Source organism: Protopterus annectens, chromosome 8.part0, assembly GCF_019279795.1.
Source record: "Protopterus annectens isolate FY-2018-M chromosome 8.part0, PAN1.0, whole genome shotgun sequence".
Taxonomy (NCBI): Eukaryota; Metazoa; Chordata; order Ceratodontiformes; family Protopteridae; genus Protopterus; species Protopterus annectens.
This window is the reverse complement of record NC_056741.1, coordinates 726,992,319-727,019,723: the sequence shown is the minus strand read 5'-3', so window position 1 is coordinate 727,019,723 and position 27,405 is coordinate 726,992,319. Positions and strand designations below refer to the sequence as shown.

Sequence of the window (27,405 nt, the reverse complement as noted above, 5' to 3'; positions counted from 1 at the left end):
AGCACAGAGGGGAAAACACAAGCTTTTCTGCTGTACCAGAGAAGCTGGAAGGAACAGAAAGTATTAATTTTATGAAAGCACAAATAAGCAACTGGACTGGTATTTTGCAGCAGCAACAGTTGTTAATTGAATGGGCACATCGTGTGAATGCTCCAAACCTGCCCATGAGAAAGAAGCACAGATCTTTAATAGTAGAGATGCAGTCCTACCAGCAGGATGACAAAACTTTGTCAGGAGGACAGAGACTAAAAGTTGGAGACAGTAGAGTGTTTGTGGAAAATGCGTTAATTTATTCCAGCAGTCAGGGAATGTCAAGAAGCAGGTGTGAGATTCAAGCTGCTGTATCCAGCTATTTTCAGAATATTTTTTTTTTTCTGGTGGGCCAAAATAATTTTTGATAGTAGAACATGCAAAGGGAGAGTTTAAAAAGTTTGTCCAACAAGAAGTGAGATATCAAACAAAAGGGGATTCTGCTTCTTATTCTTCTGATAATAAAGCCCATAGAGAAACTATGCTATTAAAACCATTTCCAATTTTCCAAAGGAAAATGCTTGAGAGACATAAAAAAGTACAAGAGTTGACTAAAAGAAGCAGGAGTACATTGAAAATTAACCAGAGAATGGATTTGGAAGAAGGAGATCAACAGGAAGAAAATCAGCAACTTGGAAACTGATAAATAAATGTGAGATTATAAAGCATTAATTACATTTGTGACGTGATGAAACAAGAAAACCTGGACATATTGGACTTTTTTGTTTTGTTAAACTTGTAGGGGACTCCAAAGCATATGCCCTACTTCATGTCATTAATGTTTGGAAGAACATTTAGCAGAGGGGAAGAGGAAGGAAAGAGTTAACTGTAACTAAAACAAAATTTTGTTTTTAACAGCGTTTTTATAATATGTGACATATACTGCATGCTATAAAGTAAAGTTTTTCAGCTATTTTTGTGTGTAATAGGGATACTAAAGTAAACAGGTGCCCGGATTTTTTTCTTCTTTCTTTTTCTTTCTTTCTTTCCTCTTGTTCAGTTTTAAGAAATGTAAAAAGAGAAGAAAGCCTTGACAAAAGAGCATGATACAAGAAAAAAAATTGATATGCTTTTTCTTACTTTTCCATGGGGAAATGTCTGGATTAAGGCATTTTCTTGATTTAATAAGTTTTATGGGGAAGCAAATAAAAGAACTCTGAATATAATGAAAAGTTTCCCTGTAGTACATAAATGTATGCAGTGCAGTATGTATAGTGGAAGGCATTTGTGTATCTGGTTCTCTTCTCATGCTTCTATGGAAACATCTGATAAGAGGCCAATAAAAAAAATATTTTTTTTTCTTTCAATGGCTAGGAGATAATGTTTTCTAAAAGCATCCAAGTTTTTTTCTACATTTGGGAGAAAAATAAAGGTAAGACAAAAACAACACTTAGTGGAAGTAGAAGCACAGGCTGTACCATGTATTTTAGCATAGATAACCTTCATTATAAACTAATTTAAGACTGAGTGTGGCTGTCAATCTAGGACAATTGTTCTATAAGGAGGGTTAAACACCATTGTTTGAAGATGTACATAGTTTTATGTGTTAGTATTAAGTTAGGTTAATGGGTTTGGGGGGGGTGTTTGTTTTTTTGTTTGAAGTTTTTCATTAAAACAAAATGTTTTGTAAGATGTGACACAGGTTCAAATAGATATGACAAGAAATGTCTGTAAAAATGATTAAAATGCCAAACAGCATATGCATGTAAACCAAAAGCTGAAACTAGACATTTAAAAAAAAACTGTTACACATAAGTGGGAATAATAACTTATCATAATGCCACTTTCCATATTATCTTTAAGTGTGAATGGTCTCACAGGTGTGTCTAAAAAGGAAAGATTAATGAACTATATCGAAAAATTCAGAGTAAAAATAACTGTGCTACAGGAGACATATTTGGAAAGACTTGAGCATGTGAATTTGACTTACAGAGGTTTTTCAGGATGGTTATTCAGAGGAAATATCTGGGACAAAGAAAAAGGGGAGTACTTATATTAATAGTGAGAGGAGCTCCAATAGTGATAGAATGGGAAAAAAAGATAACTGTAGATTTGTAGTACTAAGGGTCTACTGAAAAGGGAGGAGGGATTACACTGGCATGTATTTATATTCCACCTAAAACTGCTGCAGTGGAGCTTAAGAAAACTCTGGAAGAAATGATCAGCTTTTAGCAAGGAGCATAGTTTATAGGCGAGGAATTAATTTGATTTGCAACAGTAAGGATGTATCTGGGGAGCCTAGAAATAGAAGGGAAAATGTAACAAAAGAGGGCAGAGTTTTGAAGAAGTTTATGAAACTGTTTGGTATGGAAGATGTGAATTCAGTAGTAGAAGCTTGGAGAGAATTTACATATTATTCCCAAAGGTACAAAATGAGGCTAGGCTACACATAAATTATATTTCACAAGAACATGTGCATTTAGTTGAAAGTTTTGATACACATCCAATAACTATTTCGTATCACACACCAATAATAACCAAATTAAAAATACTGGGTAATGAAATAAAAATGAGACACTGGTGATTCCCCACCTAGCTGTTAAAAAATGAGGAATTTAAGAAATGGGTAGTAGAAATTAATCGAGAGTTACTAGAGAAGATAGAAATTTCTTCTGAAAATATAGCTAGGGAGCAGGATAAAAGTAAAGTGGAGTTTAAAAATAGGGTAGAAATAAAAGAAAAGTAGATATGGTTTTGAAGTAACAAGAATTATTTAGAGGGACTGACAAAGGTTAAAGTATTGCAGAATGGGGGGAATTTCACAGAACAAGACGAGGAACAACTGCAGAGTGCTAAAGAGAAAATAAGACACTACCTCGATAATATTCATGAATTTAGAAAGATTACTGTTCAGCAACTGTTTCTGATGATAACTCCAGAGCGTACAAACTTTTAGCACAGCAGCTCAGGCAACAGAAAATAGAAATGGTTGTTGCCAAGCTTAGGGAGCCTATAACAAAAAAAAAATAACCAGAGACTCTCTGGAGAAATTAGAGATATTTCAGGAATTTTATAAAAAATCTGTATAAACCAGAAAAATGTGGAAATCAAGAAAAAGTACAAATGGAAATTTTCTGGAAGAATTAAATAAACAAAGCTTAAAAGTACACAAGTCTCAATTACTGATAGGATAGGAGGAGATGAGATAAAATGGTGATGTATACCAATCTACAGGAAAGTCCACAGGAATGGATGGTATTCCTGTGGAAACTTGGAAGCTATGCGGAAAGAAAGTGATAAAGATCTGGAAAGTTTTGTTTAACAGTATTTTTTAAAGCAGGAGAAGCAATAACATCCTGGGAGAAAGTAGTGGTAGCTGTAATACCTAAAGATGGTAAAGACCAATCAGATCCAGGTTCATATAGAGCCATTTCAATTCTAAACTATTATAAAGTTTTTTATGTCTAGAATGGCTAAAAGAGTTGCAAAGATGATGCCAAAACTGATAGATATGGATCAGTTTGGTTTTGTGGAGGGGAGGCAAATATTTGACAACAGTAACAGAACAGTGGTGATTCAGGGGAAGTAGAATGTAAGAAAAAACTGCTGCTGTTGGTGGATCTTGATGCAGACAAAGTATTTCACAAAGTAAGCTGGGATTTTTAAGAGTAGATCAATGGAAGAATTTGCATTCCCTGATAAAATTATATTGTTGATTAGGAGGATATATGAGGGATCAGAGGGTTAAATTAATGAGGGGGGTCCTCTCTGATAAGTTCACTTTAAGCAGAGGAACCAGTCAGGGGTGTCCTCTTTCCTCTTTGTTATTTGCATTATATGTAGAACCATTGGCAAAGAAAATAGGGGAGTCAGAAATTCAAGGATATAATTGGCATGGTAGTCAAGAAAAGTTGGCTTTAATTGCAAATGATATACTTGATAAAACCAGAAAGGCACATTTCAGTGTTTTGGAAAATTCTGAGACAAGTTTCAAGTCTTTTTGGGATACAAAATTAATGAAGATAAAACAAAGGCAATAGTTGTAAATTATGTACCCACACACTAATTGGTGCAGCAATATCCATATTTAAGGGGACATGATAAAATTAAGTACTTGAAAGCTGGGATTAAAAAGGAGTCTGGTATGGCAGCTAAGGCTGTGTGGGAAGAGATTAAACAAAATATAATACAAAAACCGAGAAACTGGAAGCTCTGTTTTATGGATATGGATAGCAAGATACAAGCAGTGTAAATGTTTTTTGTCCCTTCAGTTTTATACACTGGTAAGGCATATCAACCAGAGGAGAAGTTGTAGATAGGAATTAATAAAGCATTGAAGGATTTTGTGTGGGAGGGTCAAGTGGGATAAGTTGATCCTTCCAGTAGACAAGGTGGTTTGAGATTACCTAATTTGAAGGGTATTTCAGAGCTACAGAGTTTAGGCTCCTATACATAGCATAAGTAGAAAGCTATATGTCGAAATGGAAAGGAATGATAATGAGAGACTTGGGTTTTGGATGCAAAGATCCTTAAGAAGCATTACAAACCATATAGAATATTTTATTTATAAAGTAGCAGAAAATGTTCTAAGAAGTAAGCCAGTACTGGGATGGAGAAAGGAAATTGTGCTGATAGGGATGGCTGCTATAAGGGGTACAGAGAATAGGCAAGAGGGTGTTGAAATTTACTGCAGAAAACTGGCAAAGGAGGCAAGGAATTGGAAGAAAATAGGCAGGGAAAGGTAATAGAATGGGAAAAGGTTAAAAATACATTTGGACTGTAGGCTAGAGATTGCCTTCCCCATCAGAGACTGATATTAGAGTAAAAGCAAACAGAAATAGGAGGGTCTTAAGTGAGAGACCAGCACTAGTAAAGTTTTTTAGAATGTAGACTAGAAGCTGCTGATTAAAAAAATGGGTACTTAGTAGGGCATATAAAATCTTGGATGATAACTATAGAAATCAATCAAAGGAGGTTAGAAAATATTGGGAAGAGATTGGATAAGCAATTCACAAAGAAACAATGGGAAGATATAAGTATAGCTCCCGAATATGCAACTAAGTCTGGAAGATTTAAGATCTTTACTTGGAAGTGTTTGCAAAGATATTTTTATACCACAAACAGGCTCCAAAGAATTTTTTCTCAGGTTGATTGCAAATGTTGGAGGTGTGATGAGGAAGAAAGAGGTAATTGGGAAGATATGTTTTGAGATTGTAATGAGTTGGGAGACTTTAAAAAGTCCCTACAGAATACACCGCCATGTATACTGGGGGAACAAATGAGTGTAACTAATGAAATGATTTTTTTTTGAGCTGGGATACAGGATCTGAATTACCTAGAGATAGTTAAACCTTATTAAGTTTAATTGTGGTAGCTGCCAAAAAAGCAATTACTAGAAAATGGAAATCAAAATCTAAACCAACCATATTTGAATTAGTGAATATTGTAACAGATATAAAAGAACAGCAAGTGGGATCTTTAGAAAACGGTGGGAGTAAATTGCATAGAAAAAAATGGAAATTGGAGGAAAAATACATGCAGAAAAATAATATGGAGGAGGAATGAGGTTTAAGAGAAGGTAGGAACTGAACAGTGTATGTAATGTTGCTTTGACTATATGATATTTTACAATATACGTGATGTACAATGTTTACAAATGTGAATTTGTTAATATGGCTTGATTATTTTTATATAAATATAAGTTTGTCTGTATCACAAATAGTAATTCAATAAAGGTGTTTTAAAAACTGAGAAACTGGAAGCTCTTGTTTGTGTATAGCTAGCAAGATACAAGCAGTGAAAATGATTTTAGGGCCTTTAGTTGTATATACAAGTCAGGCATACCTTTATCAACCAGAGGGGAAGTTGTGGACAGTCATTAATAAAGATTTGAAGGATTTTTATCTTGGAGGGAAAGAAGGCAAGGGTCAAGTGGGTTATGTTGATCCTTTCAACAGAACAAGGTGGCTTAGGATTACATGATATGAATGGATATTTTAGAGCTACACAGTTAAGGTTCATGTACATAACACAAGCAGCAGGCTATAATTCAAAGTGGAAAGGAATGTTGATGAAGCATGGGGGGGATTCAAGAAATAAAGAGAAAGTGGGATTTTGGATGCTGATCCTTAAGGAGAATAACAAAAGTCATACAGAATATTATCTCTTGCTCTTTTGTCTCCCCTTAACCCATTAAGCTGCCTGTGTAAAAGCTTAGGCCATGGCTATAATTTGGCTCCCAGAAAGTAACAAAGTGTAAAGACTTCTCATTTTCTGTTTATTAATTATTTAAAACTGTATAGCTCATCAGATGAGGAACTGAAAGCACAATTGCAAGTAGTCAAAACTTTTTCAGATGATGTAAGAATGTCATTTGGTCTTAATAAATGTGCAAAAGCAACTTTTAAAGTAGGAAAGCTGCAGCACCTAGAAAACATCAGTTTGGGACAGAAATGTGATATAAAAGAATTTGAGCAAGAGGGAGTGTATAAATATTTGGGAAATGATGAAGGATCAACAATAAAACATGAACAAATGCGAATAAAACTTAATAAATAATGTTTTAGAAGGCTTAAATTAATCCTGAAAACAGCATTGACGTCTGGGAACAAAATTCAAGCTATAAACCAATTTGCTCTTCCTGTCCTAACTTACAGTTTCGGAGTGATTGACTGGCCCCAAAAAGTGTTGGATAGATTAGACAGGAAAACAAGAAGGATGCTTCATGCTCATCAGATGAGTTATAAAAATCACTGTATACCAAGATTATATATTCCCCTTTCCGAAGGAGATATGGGCCTCCTTGAAATTGATTACATGTATAGATCTGCAGTCATGGGACTGCATACATGTCTGCTGACCTCAGAAGATCCAAACATAGTGAAAGTTTTAAAACATGAGGAGAATAAATCTAAGATGACTTCCCTTCTAAGTCTAGCAGAAGCATATCAGCATCAATCGGGAATGGAAATCAAACTGAATGTGCCAAAAAACAAAAGAAAGAATATAAGGTGACGGATCAGATGAGAAGGCAAGAAATGTGGAAAATGCATAAGTATAGCTGCAAGTATAGAAAACTCCAGAAAGAATCTCATGTTGATCAGAATTGAATGCAAGAATGGTTAAGGATAGGCAAATTCAACCAAAAGATGAAAAGTTAATATTGGCGGCTCAAGATAGTGGCCTACATACACATTGGTTTACAAGGTCCATTGAGCATGTTGGAGAAGCAGACAAATGTAGGTTTTGTAAAACAGAACTGGAAACAGTTGCACACCTTGTTGCTGGTTGTGACAGTCCTAAGGGAAATGTTTTTTTAGCTGAGTCTAGAACAGAAGCTGCTGATTAAAAAATGGATAGTTTGCAGGCATATAAAATATTGCATGATACAGGCATAAAACTACTGCATGATAAATATAGGAATCAATTGAAGGTTAGAAAATATTGGGAAGAGAGACTGAGTAAGCAAATCATTTAGAAACAATGGATGGGAGGACATATGTATGGCTCCCAAATGTGCAACAAAGTCTAGAATATTTAGGGTCTTTGCTTGGAAGTGTTTGCACAGGTATTTTTATACCACAAGCAGACTATAAATAATTTTTCCTAAAGGAGATGGAAAATGTAAGTGTGATGGAGAAGAAAGAGGTAACTGGGAGCAATATAGGATAAAATCACCTGAAGGAAAGGCATCTGAGATGCAACAGATCTAGATGTGAAATTCACAAGATGAGAGATTATGTGATCTTATCTGTGTCATATTATTGAGAAATGTAATATGGTAAAAGTCTGAGTATTTAATACATAATAGGCTACAATACAGTATCAGCTTTCAGAAAAGTTTGTTGATTGAGGAGCTGTTACATGTTAATGGAAGTGGACGGACTGAAGACTAATGTGAAAAATCCTTAGAAATATGGAGTGGTGAATGTGTGGCTCATATGTCCAGCAATGGTCTTCTTCTCAAGCAGTGTGGAGTCCAGAAATACTTTGGGAAGGGCATAACTATATCTTGTTGTCTTGTCTGATGTCAGTTTCTGTATATTTCTGCTCTTAGTATATTGATAAATGAGCATTTTATGAATGTGATTGCCTAGAACTGTTTTCATTGAGGATCTATTGTCAAGGTCTGCCCAGTAGTGTAGAATTTAAGTTTATGATGGCACATGTTTGCAAATGAATCTGAATCGCACAATAGTGAGGAAAGATTGCATACCCTTTGATGACTGTCCTTCTTTGTAGGAGAACAGGGGCTGCACCTTAATGAGATTTAGTGCAGCATTTTGAATCTTAAATGCTATAATGTGGGCAGGTAGTCATTATATGTTGCACCATACTTCAGTTCCTCTGGAAAGGTTAGCAGAAAAATGTCCTATCTGTTCAGAGAAGCAGTTGTGACATTCTACTGCTACTGCAGATTAATACAGAGTTGCACAAAGGTACATGGCTCTGCCCTACAGGGCCAAGACATAACATTCTTCAGGGAATAAAGTTTCCATTAGGATGCAAACTGAGGAGACTTCATGACATACTGTGAAAGCAGTTGGTGAGTAGTGTAGGTGAAAGCAGTTGGTGACTAGTGTAGAGCATATCAGGATGAAAAACTGTAGTTAACTTTCACCTGTGATTAAACATGGATTGAGTCAAATCAGGGGAGGAGGTGCAAATTTCCTCTCTCTCTTTTTCATTTCATTAATTACATAACTCAGCTGCAAAAATCTGAATTTGAGGGTTAGCCCAATGAATGAGGGCTAGTATCAGTGTCCATGACATAGATTCAAGTAACAGCTCAGATGTCAGAGGGCTGGCCTGGAACGGGGGAGGAGGGGAAACCAAACTGCTAATAACCTGCCTTTCTGCGTTGAGGCAGTTTGAGTGAGATCTCACACTTTGTTTGCTCAGCACTCCCTTGTGCATGCTAGGAGCACAGTGATGGACAATTAGAGTATAGCAGTCCTGTTAGATGTCTTCAATCAGCCATTAGTGTGGAAGCATATGCATGGGCTCACATTGTTATCTTTGTATGTTATTGTTATGTTATGCTTTGTGGAGTTAGTTACAGAGTGAGCCATACAATAAAAAGCCCACTAATGCATAGTAAGGCAGTACTGTGGAACTAACACCCATCTCTTATATTGAGCATGGTTATTCCTTGGTTGCCTGAGGTCACTGGTGTCCTGGATCCCCAAACGTGTGCAAATTTTACACATATATTAATTTTTAATATATGGGAATAACTATATAGCATGCTTTTCAATACTGTTAGTTCTTTAAAACAGCCATATCCGTATGCACTGAAAAGTGTATGATGCATTGTCATGTAATTATTTGCACATTTTTCTTTTACCTGTATTCAGAATAATACAGCTTCCGAGCAGGTAGATTCTTTCTGCCTGCAGAACTCACAGTAAGGCACCACTGATGCCTCACGTCAAGCCAAAAAGACAGTTCTCCAGAACAGTTGTTGCAGCTAGCGGAGGGTTTCTTCCATCTCACTGCAAACTGCATGAAATCTTCTGTTGAGCAGAAAAGAAGACAATAAGAGACTGTTAATAAAGCAGGATTTTTAGAACATGTTGGGAAGAGCATATAGTGTAAAACAAGTTCCCTTCCTAAAAGAGATAGGTTACCCTACAACAGGGGAATGAAGTGCTGAGATGTCATCATTTTTGAAGGTTTAGGAAACATTATCCAAGGTTATGTTGATGTCTCCATATATTAGTTATGCTATAGTTTACATGGTGAAGATAAATAATACATTGAAACAGAAAGTTAGCTGACTTTCTTGAGGGATGGCTTCCCATACTGAAAAAGAGAGGCATTAAGGACACCTGGAATCCTATACTGAAGAACATCACACACACATACTAATTCCTGTATTTTGGCCGACTGTGTTCCAAACTACACACAGAACATAAGCATTGAACTGTTCTTTGTTTTTGTTTTTCTAGGGTGGGCAAGTCTGCCTTAATGAATCAGTATGTGAACAATCGGTTTAGTAGCCTCTACAGAGCCACAATCGGTGCTGACTTTCTTGTCAAAGAGATCAAGCTAGAAAACAAACAAGTCATTGTGCAGGTATGGACTGTGTTACACAGATTTGAAACTTTTTAATCATGCCAGATATAACAATCTGTTATAAGTATAGCAGAAATCAGTATCATGTTACTTTTTCTTCCATGCAGTTGATGTTGTGTTAGTAAATGTTCTCACTGTAGCATGTGAGCATCCATATCATGTATGTGTGTCTGTAAACTTCTTCCACATGATGGGCTTCTCTTGACCTGATTAGTGTCAGCTTAGCTTTTGACCTGTCTTGACAGAAGAATCCCCAAGGCTGTGGAATGGATGGATGCAGTACATAATCCTCCGTAGTTATTACAGTCTTGTCATTTATGCAGTTATGTAGTGCTGTTGTTTGATACTCAGACTGTACCTCACATCAACCTCATTGAGACACACACACACACACACACACACACACACACACACACACACACACACACACTCACAGGTATACACAAAGCAGCTATGCGGTACCCTTGGAAGGGTGAAGGACAATTTTGTGTGAAGCACACTGATCAAAAGACAGCCAATCTCATTTCATCAAATGTCTTAAATTACTTTGTTTGACTTACAGTAAGAGGAAGAAATTGCTGTCTAAGAGGGTTCAAGGCGTAAACTGGAAACACACCCTCCTCAGCTTAAACAAGCAAATAAGACATCTTGTGAGGTCCTCCAAAGCTAACTGTGAATCCAAATTAACTTCCTGAACTAAGGACAACCATAGGGTGTTCTTTAGTTGCATCCGTAACCTAAAAGGAAAGGCCCATACATATTTGTGCAGAACTGGATGTTAATAATACCACATATATACTGAGCCTGTGGACATTGCTAAGCTGTTAGCCAAAGGTTCTGTGAAAACTTCACTTCCCTGTCCCTGCCACACTTAAAGACATCCCTTCCACCCGTTTTCTACTTTGTGTTTCTAAAGAGCAGGTCGTAAACGTCCTTTCTAAGGTCAAAAACACAGCATCCATGGGACCTGATAACATTCCAGGCTGCATCCTACATGGGCTCAGACAAGAATTAGCAACTCCATTGGGTACTCCTTTCAATCATAGTCTAAGCACTGGCTTCATCCCAGCTGAATGGAAAGATGCCACCATTATCTCCTTGCTCAAAGGTGGTGCTTCCACTGACCTCAGAAACTATAGATCTATTAGCCTGACTAGCCTTATCTGCAAGGCCATAGAGAGAATCATCATGGACCTTATCAACAAAGATATAGGTAATCTCCAAACACTTGCCCCTACTCAGTTTGGATTTGTCAAAGGAAGATCATGCCTGTTAAACCTGGTGGACTTCTTTGAGACAGTCACAAAGGCCCTCAGTGAGGGGAAATATGTGTATACAGCCTACCTTGACTTAGCCAAGGCATTTGACACTATCCCTTGCTCAGGCATAATTGGCAAACTCACCCAGATTGGTATCAACCTTGCATATAATTAGATGGGTTGCTAACTGGCTCACTGATATAAATCATATAGTCAAAATAGGGGAATCCACCTCCAACAGCAGACCTGAAACCAGTGGTGTTCCACCGGGATCAGTCCTAGGACCTCTGCTGTTTGGAATCTGTTTCTTTGAAGTACAAGCTAAAACTGAAGATCTGTGGCTGACAAAGTTTAGTGATGACTGCAAACTGGGAGCGGTTATAGAATCTCCAAACAATGTCAACATCCTACAAGAGGGTCTTACACAAACTAATAATTGGTGCCAAAGTCATGGCCTTAAACTCAATGCAAAAAAATGTATTATCATCCCTTTGGGTAAGAGCGATGTTCCTGCTAACTACCACATAAATAATATTCTATGTACACATTGGGCACACAGGTTGACAGCAACTTTACCTTCGATCATCATGTCTCCACAGTGGTAAGAAGGCCATTCAGTATTACTCATCTTATAAGTAAGGACATTGCCTCCAGAAAAAAAGAAGTTATAACCTCCCTGTACTCTTCTCTCATCATGCCAATAATTGAGTACAATGCCCCTTTTGGTATGTACCCTTCCAAGCACATGCAGCAATTGGAGAGACACCAAAGGTTCCTCACAAGGAACATTCAAGGTCTTCAGCATCTGTCCTATTATAATCATCTAAAATTACTGTCACTTTATTCTGTTTCATACAGACTACTCAGAGGCGATCTCTGCCTTGCATATAAGGCAGTCTTTGATCCTGCTTTATTGGAAATGCTGCAGATCTGTAAGTCAAATGGTACACCGGTTACTCGCTCTAAAGGTCTTAACCTGGTATGTAACATTAGTAGAATCTGCTGGATGGGACACATTTGTTTCCCAGAGGCTACCACACCTTTGAAACAGACTCCTACTTCATGTCAAGCAGAGAACCTCATTGGCCGTCTTCAAATGCAATCTGGATGATTGAATGGGTAACCGTAAATTGAACTGTATATTTAATCGTGCAAGTTCTGTGCTGTGTTATGTGATTGTAGTGCTTTTTTTGGTAAAGTTCAGCTTAGCAGAATGTGCTTTAGGGAATTTTGCCTGAATGTGCCCGACACATTTATTCACTGCCGAATTTTTGGCCGTCTGATTTTTTTTTTTCTTTCTAATTGTAAGACTGTTCCTACTTTCATAGTTTTCATAGCCTGCCAAACATTTTATTTATTAATTGATTGATTGCATTGGTAGTCTGAACTAATATACTTTAAGGATGAACATGGTTGGAAAATACTTTCTCATTGGCAGAAAGGTCAGTGATTTTATATATCCTGCAGTCAAGCCTTGTTTTCTGCTATTCAAGCTGTTATTCCAGCAGAAATTATACAATCTGCTGATGGCACATTGACATTATAAAAATCATTAAACTCCTTACAACTTTCTCTTTGCTCTCTTTTCTGTGTAACAAAGCTTTTGTTAATTTCTGATTCTATTTTCAACTCCATTTCTCCCTTTTCTTTATCTCTTCTTCTCTTTTTTCCTTGTTATTGATCCTTTCCATATTGCATTAACCCAAATTTCTTATGACTTTGGAATTCATATTCATTTCTAAGTTTAAACTGACTTTACTTCTTCTTTACATGGTTCATTATGCTGTACTGTTATTGTAATGTGTATCATATTTATTATTTTCAGTTATACCATTCATTACCTCTGTATGTAATGTTTGGTACCAAATCAATTGCATTATTTTATTAAATTGTTACTGTTTTTTGGAGTTTTTCTTCCCCAGACCTCCATTGTAAATGGGTTATTTTATGCCAAGTAGAATATTTCCAGTAAAAAAAAAAATATATATATATATATATATATATATATATATATATATATATATATATATATATATATATATATACTGGCTGCTAGTGCACTGAGTGAATGATTGCCAAGTGTTCTGTTCAATGAAATGTTAAGATTTCAGATTAATCAAAGATTGTAAGCGTGTGTGGGCTTTAGAAACTAATGCTGAAATGATCAGATGTTCGAAAGGAAGTGTTTGTGTGAGTGTAGGTGGGTTAGGGTCATAAGATTAAGTAAGGGGATAGATTTAGTATAGAGCATGTGTGTTGGTGTTTGTGTGTGTGTGTGTGTGTGTGTGTGTGCGTGCGTGTGTGTGTCCTGTTGGTCTTGTGTAGTGCTAGGATTATAGAAAGGATTTTTCGAAGGTAAGATGCAAAGTTAGAATCATCAGGAATAGCGTTGTTGCCTCACAGCAAGAGGCTCTCCCGTTCGATTCTCGGCTAGAGTGCGGGGAGTGCCTTCTGTGTGGAGTCTGCATGTCCTCCCCGCGGTTGAGTGGCGTTCTGAAAGACATGCGTGAATGGGCGTGCCTTCGTTGAAGGTTGGGCGTCGAGCTGGCAACTCGGCACCGTAAAAATCTACTGCCAATCATTAGCGGACCGGAGTTCCGCTGTGGCGACCCCTAACCGGTAAAAGCCGAAAGAACAACAATAAGGTGCTGTAGGGAGATGAAACCCCTCTGTACCACTTTGGCTGATAATTCTAACCCTCCCTATAACCCTACACCTTTCTTTGAAAAACCCTAACTATAACACTACCACTATTCTGATGTTTACATTTTTTCATTATGTTAATATTCGAAATGCTGGCTTCATTACTTCAGTGTTAATTGTCTTGCATTTTGTTAAATCAGTGTATACTTATATATTCTTTTTTTTTTTAAGTGATCTCCCACAGCTTCCACTATTTTTCATGGATTGCTTTCTGATTCACAGATTTTCATGTCTGTATTTTATTAGGTATATATGGGTTAGCTGCTGTTTCACCTTTAATAGTTGCTTGCAAGTTTCAGTTCTATAGCTAGGTTATATTTGGTGGGAAAGACCATGACACAGCATTCCTGTCCTACAGACAATAGCAAAATAACAAAAGGATGTTTCTATCTTTCCGAAAGTGTGATCAACAACTTCAGTATAATTTTCATGTAACCCAGGAAGATGTGTAGCTCACAGCCCCAGTAGACCATGCCTGCAAGAATGTAAGAAAGACTTACAGAAGGAAGATCTAGAAGTTCTCTGGACTGTTTCTGTGCTACTTATGTTCATTAAGAAATTAGAAGAGATTAAAGTCGGTGTCAGAGAGAGTCTGTAATAAACTGTGATAAGGGTATCCTTATGTTTTAATTAGTATTTGTGGTGGGATTTGATCCCCAGATTACTGGATGTTCTTCGTGTTTCACTGTTGCAGTCATTACATTTGGGTAATCTGCTGGTAGGTTGCCCTCAGTCGGCCTGAATTCCAAAGTCTTGGGTCCTGCGTTGGTTGCGGTCTTCTCTTCCATGACGTCAGGTCGTTAGGGGTATAAAACATGCAGCTGACGCCATTTTCTTTAGTCTTTCTTGCCGCGCGGTTGCCTCGAAGCAGAAGCATTTCGCAAGTGCTGGTCGGCCGCCTACTGAAATATTTGCGTTTGAGTTTCAGAATTGAAGTCTTCACTAAAGCTAAGTACCCCGTTGGGGAAACTTTTTTCTTGCCCCTTACCGACGTCAGAAAAAGTTAATAATTGTATTCCTTGTGGGAAGCAAATACCTCATAAGGATTTCCATTTATACTGTATTCCTGATCACAACTTGCCTGGCTGTCGGTTTTGTGCCAGATTTAACCAAACGCACTATTAAGCGTCGGTATATTTTTGCATCAAAGTATTTTGGAAGCAGATTTAACTACCCAGAAATGTCGTTGGATAGCAATCCGACTACCGGAGTACATAAAAAATGCAAAGAAAAGGACAGAGAAAGGCAGTCGAGATCCAAAACTGATGACGTAGCTTCTCCTCAGCGAGTCGCTGGTTTGCCGGTACTCATTGAGGCGCTTTCGCAGCCCCTGATATCCGCTGCCTTTGAGTTGCAGGCCTCTACCGACACCCATGTGGAGTCCGGCATGCCGCAAGAGCACCGGCTTCTGAGGGTGTATTCAGACCTTAACATTTGTATATCAAACCGTCGACAGCTGCAAAACCAAAGATAACAGCAACTTCTAAAACTAAAAAAATGATGCATGAGCCATGTGCACAGGCCTCTATGCCTAAAAAACAGATGATCAAAATGGCTGATGACCTCATTACCTTGATCAGGCGTACCCATCCCCCTCCAGATAAGAGGCCTAGGCAAGACACTGATTATGAATCTTCAGATCAGGTTTCTGTTTCTTCTGATTCCTCTTCTGATCAGGAATTATCTATTCCTCCCTATGAGGATTCTGATGCAGAGGAGTCTATACCATCTGCATCTCCTCCTGAGGATTATTAATTTGGAGAAACCTTGCATACTTTGAGGGAGCATTTTCACTGGGAGAGTCAAGAGCTCTCGCAATCAAAAAAGAGGCTCAGGGATTCCTTCTCCTCCCTCAGCACAGGCCTTTAGCCATTCCCCCTTTTTTAGACTTTGTGGATGATGTGTTTTCGGAGTCAAGCTTGACCCCTGACTCCTTACCTCCGGCTCCCAGTAAGCCTGACAGATATTGCAGGGTCCCTGACTCACATACATTTTTATTTAGAAACCCTGCTGCTGATCCTGAAACTGTTTCACAGGGTCCAAAGGAAATTAAGGCCTCAACAGCAAAAAATCCTACCCCCTCTGACAGAGATTCAAGGGCACTGGACAGATGGGGAAAAGAGGTTTATACATCTGCAACCTTGGCAATCAGGGCCTTAAACTGTCAATTTCATATGCTTAAGTACCAACAACATGTTATGGGATTGCTGAAACAGAAAATGATGTTGATTTCAGAATGTGCAGAAAATAAAGAATTGCAGGAATTATTGCATGCAGCTGAACAGGTTGGAAAGCATACTTTGCAATGTGGTTTTGATTCCTTAGAGGCCTCCTGGAGAGCTGCAGTTACTGAATCTGTGGTTAGGAGGCATGCCTGGTTAAAGGAACAGAATTTGCCTTATCATGTTAAAGCTAAAGTGCTAGATGCTCCTTTACAGCATGATTCTCTGTCTGGTATTAAGGCAGAAGAGGTTTTAACGAAAATGGAAGACAAAGCTAGGTCTATGCAAACTGTTAAAGACGTATTACAAGTGCAGCCACCTAGATTCAGTAGACACTGGCCTACAAAAAATTGGTCCTTTCCTGTGTCAGACAGAGCTCAAAGGGGCAAATCCAGATGCCGTAAGCGTTCCAGATACCAGATGCAAGATTCGTACAGGTCAAAGCAATGGGGCACTTCTACCTCCAAATCTGGAGGAGATGAAGCGCAAACGTACAGAAAACAATCCCAATGACTTCCCTCTGCCTACTTCAAGCACTTATCTTTTGGCAGCACCCATAGGGGGAAAGTTAGCACTTTTTGCTCAAAATTGGCAGTTAATAACCCAGGACAAGTGGGTACTAATCATAGTATCACAGGGATACAGATTCCATTTCCACACTCTGCCAATGGCAAATGGTTGGCCAGATCTGTCACAAAATCAATGGGCAGAGACACAGAAACAGGTTACGTCCCTCATGGATATGGGGGCCATTCGGCCAGTACCAGAACAGGAAAAAGGACAAGGTTTTTACTCAAGACTGTACCCAGAAAGGACAAGGCCTGGCGGCCAGTACTGGATTTATCGATTTTGAACACATACCTGGACATTCCAAAATTCAGGATGCTGACTTTGCAGCAGCTTCTGCCCATGCTGTGGAAGAATGCTTGGCTGGTGACATTACACCTAAAAGAGGCATACCTGCATGTCCCAATATAATCTTGAAAAAGATACCTCAGATTCAAGGCTGGCTTAAGGCATTACCAATTCTCTGCACTGCCCTTTGGCTTATCTACTGTGCCCAGGGTCTTTACAAAGTGCCTGGAACCAGTAATTGCATTTTGCAGGCAAGTAAATATATAAATATATCCTTACTTAGATGACTGTCTCATTCAAGCAGAGAACAAGAACGTTCTTCTTTGACACCTGGTGTTTGTGCAAAGGCTTCTAACATGCCTAGGGTACACAATAAACGAAATTAAATCACAACTGGTACCCGCTCAAAAGATAACATTCCTGGGTGCAAGCTTGAATACAACTGCCCAGATGGCTTACCTCATGCCAGACGAGTAAAGGCAACTGACTACTTACTTTAAACTAATGGCAACAAAGACCCAGTTATCTGCAAGACAAATTCTGCAGGCTTTGGGCTTCATGGCATCCTGCATCCTACCGATTCCATATGCAAGACTGCATATGAGGAAACTTCAGTGGTACCTGAAAAGTTTATGGAGTCAACATTCTCACAGTCTGGAAGCAGCAATGATTCCTCTCATTCCCTGCCTACAACAGGAGTTTCTATGGTGGGCAAAGGCATGTCACCAAAACATGGGATGGACCTTCACTCTCCCCCCCGCCAGCCAAACCTTAACAGACGCATCGGATTATGCCTGGGGGGCCCACATGGCAGGAAGATGCATTCAGGGCATATGGACCCCAAAACAAATGCATCTGCATATCAACCAGAAAGAGATGCTAGCAGTTCAAAATACCCTAACAGCATTCAAGGACTTAAGTCATCCAGGGCAACTACTGATAAAGATGGACAACACCACAGTCATGTGGTATATAAACAAGCAAGGGAGCACACACTCATACCCCCTTTGTAGATTAGCCATGGCACTGTGGGACACAGCTTTGACCTACCAAATACATCTTCAAGCTCAATTCCTGCCAGGAAAACAAAATACACTGGCAGATGATTTAAGCAGAAACCTTATGGATCCTCACGAGTGGAAACTAAATCCACAAGTCTTCCAACATGATAACAGAGAAATGGGGGAGCCCAGATATAGATCTATTTGCTTCTCCTCAAAATTATCAATTGAAAAGATTCTGCACAAGGACTTATCACAGACAAGCATGGAAAGTGGACGCATTATCCTTCAGTTGGAAAAAACTATCAGTTTACACCTTTCCTCCTCTGCCTCTTCTTCCCAAGATCCTCCTAAAAGTCAGACAAGAGAAGCCAAAGATGATTAATTGCCCGGTCTGGCCTCGCCAGTACTGGTACCCAATCCTAAGGAACTTGTCTCAGTACCCAGCTTGGACCTTACCTCAAAGACCTCAACTACTGTCCCAGCAAAACAATCAGATCCTGCACAATCAGCTACAGACATTGAACCTGGCAGCATGGCTGATCATGTAGCTATACAAACAACACCTCTCAGTAAAGCTGTGATGGATGTTATTTTGGAAGCCAGAAGGCCTAGTACTAGAAAATCTTATGCTGACACATGGAATAGATTCTGTGCTTGGAATCAAACACATGGAACGGATTCAGTAGAACCAAATATTCCTCAGATATTACAATACTTAACTGAGATGCTTGACAAAGGCCTATCTTTCTCATCAATTAAAATCCATGCCTCTGCCATTTTGGCTCATTACAATACAGAGCCACCAATCTTTTCTCATCCTTTACTAACACAGTATCTCAGAGGAGCCAAAAATTTAAGGCCTGCTAGAAGATCACCATTACCTGCTTGGGACCTCAATTATGTGTTGGAAAAGCTCACCCTGCCTCCATTTGAACCAGCTGCTACCACTGATATAAAGTTCTTATCATGGAAAACAGCTCTGCTACTAGCAGTTACTTCAGCAAGAAGAGTTTCAGAGTTACAGGCCCTCATGTCTATAGAGCTTTTTATCATATTTTAACCGGACAGGGTGTCTCTGAGAACAAATCTAACTTTTATGCCTAAGGTGGTTTCCAGAGTGGCTCTTAACCAAACAGTTCATCTGCCAACTTTTCATCCAAATCCGCAGAACAAGGGAGAGAGAATTCTGTATTCCTTAGACGTACACAGACAGCTAAGATTCTACTTGAGCAGGACTAAAGCTCTAAGAAAAACTGAGCAATTACTAGTGAAATTATGCTGCAGGATCAGAAGGAAAGACTATTTCAAAGCAGACAGTTTAAAAGTGGATAAGCCACTGCATCCATTTCTGCTAATTACACCATGGAAAACCTGTGCCCAAGGGCATTAGGTCTCATTCCACCAGAGCTGCAGCTACTTCAGCAGCCTTTCTCAGAGGAGTATCAACCAAAGACATTCTAGAGGCTGCTACTTGGCGTTCTGTTCACACCTTCTCAAAGCATTATCATTTGCCTCTCTTAAGTCCAGGGCAGGCTTTGCCACTGCAGTGCTGCAGGGCCTTATAGCCGCACCTAATGTTGTTTAGCTCCAGTCTCCCAACCATAGCTTTGGGATTCTACCTAAATGTAATGACTGCAACAGTGAAACACGAAGAACATAGTACAGTTGTGTACACTTACCATAAATGTAGATGTTGAGTGTATTCACTGTTGCAGTCCAGGTTACCCTCCCGCCATCCCCCTGTCATTCTGGAGTTTATCCTTCCTTCTCTATCTTCTATAACCTATGTGGTGTATTTGCTTGCAGATGAAGGTAAAGTTTATATTGATGCATGTATATACATGTATATAATATATATATATATATATATATATAATATATATATATATATATATAAATTTATTTATTTATTTGCTACTTTTTTGGGGGCACCTGACATCTGGGGCAAGAAAAACTAAACAAAATGGCATCGGATGCATGTTTTATACCACTGATGACCTGACGTCATGGAAGAGAAGACGGCAACCGACGCAGGACCCAAGACTTTGGAATTCAGGCCAATTGAGGGCAACCTGCCAGAAGATTACCCAAATGTAATGACTTCAACAGTGAATAACATCTACATTTATAGTAAGTGTACACAACTGTACTTTCCATTGCACATTTCAGTGAAATGTTATTTAATGATGATGAAGGTGCTTGCTGAAACCAAAGTCTGATTAATGCATTGAACTTTGCAGACCGTAACCTTTTTAGCACAGTATTATGCAGAGTTATTAATAAATTAACTTGTCTGTTTAACAGACTACATGTACTATTCTGTTACAGTTTACAGTTTTTAATGTGCCAGGTTTAGTTTTTCAGGCAGCATAAATGATATTCTCCAGTTACCTCAGAACAAATGTGTTCCTACATGTACCAGATATAACAAAAATCAGATCTCACATCATACACTTTTAATGTCCTTTATATACATTTTTTTATGAAAGCAATCTTTGGAATTTGCTAGATGTAATACTTGGTTAACATTTTAAGGTGAATTCCATGCCAATCTTAAACTTTTAGGGAGTCTTTCCTGTTGGGAAATTGATTCTGTCTTCCGATCCTCCCTGCACCTGGGTTCTTATCTGTAATTCTCCTTAAAGCTTGTACCAAGCACAAAATATTATGTAATACATACAGTTGGATGCCTTTTTTTTTTTTTTTTACTTGCTTCTCACCTAAGACTAGTTTAACCCTTTAATGTATACATGCTAGCAAGAGAAATAAACATGCATCTAAGTGACTATATTTTTCTACATATATATTCTAAATATATATATATATTTATATAGATAGGGTTACTATTAGAACCACGAGCACTTGAAATTTAGAATGGCATATGGTCAACACCATATGATCGAAATTTCAAGTGTTCGAAGGTTAAACGTAACTGTGCTGTTTGGTGCAGAATGGGAGAATTTCCCTTTTATGCACTGAAGTGCGACCTCGGAGTTGGTATATTTAATTAGGGGTGGGTGTGGTGGGTGCAGGGGCTTGCCCCCCCTACCTACACCGTTAAGGTAAGTTTTTTTTGTTTGTTTTGTTTTATTATATATTCCAACTTTTAAACTTCGATCATATGTTGTTGAACATATGGGATTTGAAGTTTAGAAAGTTTGAATATATAATATAGACCCATATATATATATATATATATATATATATATATATATATATATATATATAAAACATCCAGCATTGATGGCAATGATATCAGAGTTAGAACCTGTAGCCCTGCCATCACATATTAATTGGAGGCAGCAATTGGAATTGCACCACTACTCTTTACATATATTTAGTCACTAGCTGTTGTTTATCTTTTCGGCTTTTCCCGGTTAGGGGTCGCCACAGCGGAACTCCAGTCTGCTAATGATTGGCAGTAGATTTTTATGGTGCCGAGTTGCCAGCCCGACGCCCAACCTTCAGCGAAGACACGCCCTTTCACGCATGTCTTTCGGAGGCCACTCGACCGCGGGGAGGACATGCAGACTCCACACAGAAGGCACTTCAGCCGAGAATCGAACAGGAGAGCCTCTTGCAGTGAGGCAACAATGCTACCGCTGGACCACCTCGGCTAGATTTAGTCAGTAGTAGTTGGTCTTATAACTGGGACTTGTGTAGCCTATGAATCAATTTTGGTTACCAAAAAGTGTGTTTGCACTTTTAGTCACAGTATAGATATATAGAAGTATATCTTGGACCATATTTATTTTATTTTTAGTCAGAGTAGTTAGAAAACAGAAAAAATATGTTCTGTGGAATACATAAAAATGTTGGTGTCGCAGCTGATTAATAAATGCAAAATTAAGAGAATTTTTTATGCTGATATATTCAAAAAGGGACTGATAGCAGCACTGAGTGCAGCTGAAAATCAGTTTATTAAAACTGAAAGCAGCAAGGTGCAATGGATGCAATGAAGCAACTCACTTTATCTCCATGTGATTGTAGAAAGCAGTTAGAATTAGAGACTGGAGCTTGAAGCAGCTAAGAGAATGAAGCAGCTTGAAGTGCAAAGAGAATGAGAATTAACAGCAGCTGACACCACTGGAAGGGAGGTGGAGGGAAAAGAGCAGATGAAAAACAGAAGCAATGCCAGCATGACAAGGAAGATGCAGGTCCTTTGTCAAAAACACTTGCATTTTGGGGGATGGGTCTGAACCCTAGATGCCAAGGTCAGCACCATATAGTTTCCTCAGTATAAACAGGGGTCGACTTTGATAGTTTTATTTAGGCATTTGAATGGCTATGTAATCAACACCAGACTGACCAGGGGCAATGGGTAAGATTTTTTAACACCTCTGCTCCTTGGTAAGGCAATGCTTGCTGAATCAATAATGAAATAAATTGTTGAAATTATAAGGTTAAATGTTGTTTATCTGAATATTTTAAATTGATTTCTGGAGTATATAGAAAAAAAATTCAGACAGCAGAGAAGAAAGGCATTTAACAACATGAGTGATTGTATTGCAGAAATAAGCATTTACTTTCATAGCTGGATGAAGGGATATCAGGCCACGGCATTTAAAATATTTTGAGACCTCTTAATAACGACACAAGCAGTTAGTACTTTACCTGAAGACATGCAAATCTAGTTAACAGTTCAGGAGTCTAAGACAGGTGAAGAAATGAAAAAGGCAACCTCTCACTAACCTGCACAGCACAACTGTATAAGAAAGGTGTACCCAGCACCATGGGCACAGTCTAAATCTTCACAACAGGTTGCCCAAGTGAAAGAGGGGAAATATTGGCTCAAGTGCAATTGCAGGGTCTTGGAATAAAATCCTTCCAATGTAGCCAGATAAAGTCTAAGATCCAAATGTCCACAATGAGAATTTGGGGAACAAAGACCACGTAAGGGAGCTAATAAAAGTAACAAAACAGCAGTAGTGGGTTATCTTGAAACTGTGGATGCTCTAGATTTTCATAAGGACATGTACCCTATCCTAACAGAGAGTACTGAAACAGTTTCTAAGCTGTATACCTCATCATCTGCAGAACACAGGCTTTACTTGAGCTAGGAAAGGGGCAGGAGGCAAGCAGGTCACATTATTTCATCAAGAGTCCAGTAAATATTCTAATAGGAAAATACTATGATGATTTAATACTCTGTGAAGATATAGTTACATGCAGTCAGGCGTAGAAGCAATTGCATGTAAAAGGTAGGAACTGTGAGACTCAGCTGGTGTCATCACCTGCTAAAGAGGCTGGTAATGTTGACAGTTCCAGAAAAAAGACTAGCTCATAGCAAAAAAACTTGAATCAGAACCACAGATGCAGAGGTACTGGACTTCCACTAAAATAAGTTACTTCATAGTAAGAAATTGTGATAGCAGTGAATGTAAATTTGAGACATGGTTATCAGAAAGCACTGGACATCTGTTAAAAGAAGAAGTGGAAAGCTTTAAAAAAAGTCAAGTGAGGTAGGCCTACTTGTTCATATCCATTTTACAGACAACTTGAATAAGATAGCCAAGGAGAATGCTGATTCTCAAGGGTAGAAGGAGCAAATATATTGAAACTAGTGATTACTGTACAGAGATTAACCTCATGAAGGGGGAGAAATGAAACAGATTTTGGTTTCCAGGGACCTGTAATAGGACACTTCTTGTCATAGCTTATGGTATTCCTTCTTCAGGCCATTTACGCATAAATTGTACCAAAAGGACACTTATGCAAACTATTTATTGGCTTGGTATTGCAAATGACATCAAAGGATACTGCAAAACATGTGAACTGCGCCAGAAGGTTGGCAACGCAGAATATAAAGCGAAAGCTGTTTTGATGCCATGGCCAGTTATGAAGGAACTATTTCTGAGGGTATCCTTAGACATTCTTGGGCCTCTTAGCACCCCAAACACACAGTTAAGAGACTGGTATAGTGGATAATGTTACTAAGTATTCTGGGGTGGTGGCTTTGTCCACTGTAGAGGCAGAAAAGTTGGAAAATACTCTGCAGAGATTTTCAGCAGGGTGGGTTTGCACTTGGAGATTTTAACAGACATATAATTGGGGGGTACAGCAGTTAAAAAACATCCCATACAATCCATAAATTAATGTTTCAGTGGAGAGGTTCATTTATACTCTCAAAATTATGTTAATAGCATTTGCAGATCAGTTCAAGTAGTAGTGGAACAAGCATCTGCCCCATTTCCTCTTTGCATATGGAAAGGTACTTCAAGAATCCACATTTTTTTCACCACTTGTGTTTTTTTATGGTCCCAGGGTAAAGAGGGCTCCTTGAGTTTATTCATAATGAATGGAAGGGTAATTATGATTCCACAAAATAGTCCACTGTAGAGTATATCTTAATTGTCAGAACTCAGCCTAAGGAGCTCATAGGGATGTCATAAGAACACCTAATGTAAGCATACCAGAACCAAAAGTTCTTGTATGACTAAACTGACAGACTGCAAGAGTATACAGTCAGATAAAAGTGATGGTATGCATCCTCTTCAGTGAAATAAATTATAGGCAGAATTTTGATGGTCCTTGCATGTTAGTGTGAATTATATTGTGGAGATGACACTTGGAGAGTAAAGCACATATTGTTATGTCAATGTGGTAAAGCCGTACCACAATGAAGAGGCTTAGTACTTAGTGTCTGCAGTGAGTCACAAGAGGAATAGGGTGTCTGATGGTAGACCTCATCAGTGAAATTCCCACTAATTCTTCACTCAGTGAGGTAGTACTGTCACACAACTCTCCCCTCCTCAGTTACAAGAAATCAAAGCACTGCTGTGCGAGTTGGAGGATGTTCACTGCTAAACCAGAATGTATCCAGATTGTAGTGTACCATGTAGACACAGAAACCCAGTGTTAAATCAGAAGTCTCCGTACAGGGTAGTATGCCTGTGGATGTGAAAAATGCCATGTGGAAATAACTGTAGAAAATGTTATATCTGGAGGTAATTGAATAATCCAGTAGGGCTTCACCAGTGGCACTGACGTCATGGAAGCACCAGTTTTTTTTCTAGACCATCAAAAACTGAACAGCCACACAGAAATATGTGCATACCCTCTGCATAGGATGGATGAAGCTTTAGAGTAGCTGGATGGGGGAAAAGTAGTTGACTAGGACTGACTTAACTGAGTTCCTGGTAGGTACCCTTGGCAACCATAGCAAAAAAGAGGGCAGCATTTGTTACCTCTTTCAGGATGTATGAATTCACTAAAACACCCTTTGGGATGAAAAATGTCCCAGCAACTTTCCAGGGGCTTCTGGATCACATCCTAGCAGGAGTTGGATCCAAGTATGTTCTACCCTAGTTACCAAAAGCCAGGTAAAGGCTTAAAAGGGCACTCCATCTGTATGCTGCAAATCTGGCTGTGAGAAAGTAGCCAAGGCCTGTATTAGTAAAGATGCAAACCTACCAGCAGAAAGACTTGATCCTGACAAAGTTGTGGCTAAGGGCAAAGAATTAAAACTTGGAGAGAAAGTGTTTATGGAAAATTATTATTCACTGTACACCAGACAGAAGAGAAACAAATGTATTACAGCTACTGAGAATGTTGAGAGGCAGGTAAAATTCAAGCTTCTGTATCCAGAATATTTTTTCCTGGACGGTCAGTCATTTTTTGATGCATAAGAAGCTAATGAGGAAATGCAAAAGTTTGTCCAACAAAAAGTGAGCCATCAAGCAGAAGGGTACTCTGTTTTTCATTCTTCTGATAATAAAGCACATGAAGAGACTTTGCCAGTGAAGTCTTTTCCACTGTTTCAAAAAAAAGTTTAAGAGACAGAGAAAATCGCAATAGAAAGCACAAGAGTTTAGTAGAATTAGGAGTACCTTGGAATTGAATTGAATCTGGAGTTGGGAGATGGAGATAAACAGGAAGAAGACCAGTAACATGGAAATTAGTGAGTAAATGTGAGACTGCAAACTTGCATCAATCGCATTTGTGAAATGCAGCTATATAAGCAAAAAAACAGAAAGAGTGGACTTTTGTTGACTTTGCTAAACTTACGGGGAACTAAAAAAATATTTCCTTCACTTCATGTTATTAATGTTTGGAAGGAGTCTGAGTGGAGGGGAAAAGATTGAAAAAAGGAAACTGCAAGTAAAACAGTTTCTGTTCTTTAACAGTGCTTCTATTTACAATATAAATTGCATATTTTATAGTAAAGTACTTTTAGTTGTTCTCGTATGTGATAAAGTTATTAAATTAAACAGATGCCTTTTTTCTTCTTCCTCTTCTTTTTTTTTTTGGTATTAAATGTAGGCATTACAGTACAAAAATAGAAAAAAAAAGCTAGACAAAATCATGTTTAAGTTAATAGGCTGTAATCTTGGGTTGTTGAGGGGGAGATGGGGTGTGAAAGTACACAGATCATAATATATGTAGAGCTGATATGTTTTCTCTTACTTTTGCTTAGGCAAATGTTTGGATTAAGACCCTTGGGTTAATCTAATAATGTATTTTAAGTGGAAACAAGTATGTATGAGAACACCGAATATAATGAAAAGTTTTCATTTAGCAAATAACTGTTTCAGCTTGTCTTTCAGGCTGTGGCAGAGAACTACATTTGTCTATTTTCTCTTATGCTTCCTTGAACACACGCTGATAATAGGGTAATAAGAGAGAACACTGGTTTGTTCAAGGCCAAGCAATGATTTCAGAAAGCTTGCAAAGTGTTTTCACATTTGGGGTGTGGAGGGAGTAAAGATAACACAAGGAACAGACACCAATTAGAAAGTAGAAACGGTTGTTGCCAAACTTAGGGAGTCCATAGCAAGAAAAATAACCATAGATCCTGTAGAAATATTAAAGATTTTTCAGAAATTTGATGAAAATTTGTATAAAGCAGAGAAGTTGGGAAATTGAGAAAAAACACAAATGAAAATATTTATGGAAGACTTAAATATGTCAAGTTTAAAGGTAGATAAGGCTCAACAGTTAACAGTTATGATAGGAGGGGATGAGATAAAAATGCTGATGTATAACTAATCTGCAGGAAAGTCTCCAGGAATAGATGGTATTCCAGGGGAAGCTAGGAGGGAAGAAAGTGATAAAGATCTGAGTGGTTTTGTTTAACAGTATTAAAAAAGCTGTAGTAGCTGTAATACATCAAAATGGTAAATACCCATCTAATCCAGCTTCATATAGTCCCATTTCAATTTTAGATCATGATTGTTACGTTTTGATGTCTGTAATGCCTAAAAGAATGGCAAAGGTGATGCCAAATTTGATAGATATGGGCCAATGTGGTTTTGTGGAGGGAAGGTAAACATTTGACAACACTAACGGAACAATGATGATCCATAGGGAAACAGA

General features: G+C 38.4%; 1 protein-coding gene across 5 annotated transcripts in view; it reads left to right on the top strand.

Annotated features, from left to right (window-relative positions):
- Window positions 1-27,405, top strand: part of LOC122808998 (ras-related protein rab7-like) — an 867,514-nt gene that overhangs the window by 632,168 nt on the left and 207,941 nt on the right. For all 5 annotated transcript variants that reach the window (XM_044080178.1, XM_044080177.1, XM_044080176.1 and 2 more), the window contains one exon: window positions 9,921-10,047. In XM_044080178.1, the coding sequence (XP_043936113.1) occupies window positions 9,921-10,047 (127 nt within the window). The remainder of the gene's footprint in view (window positions 1-9,920; window positions 10,048-27,405) is intronic.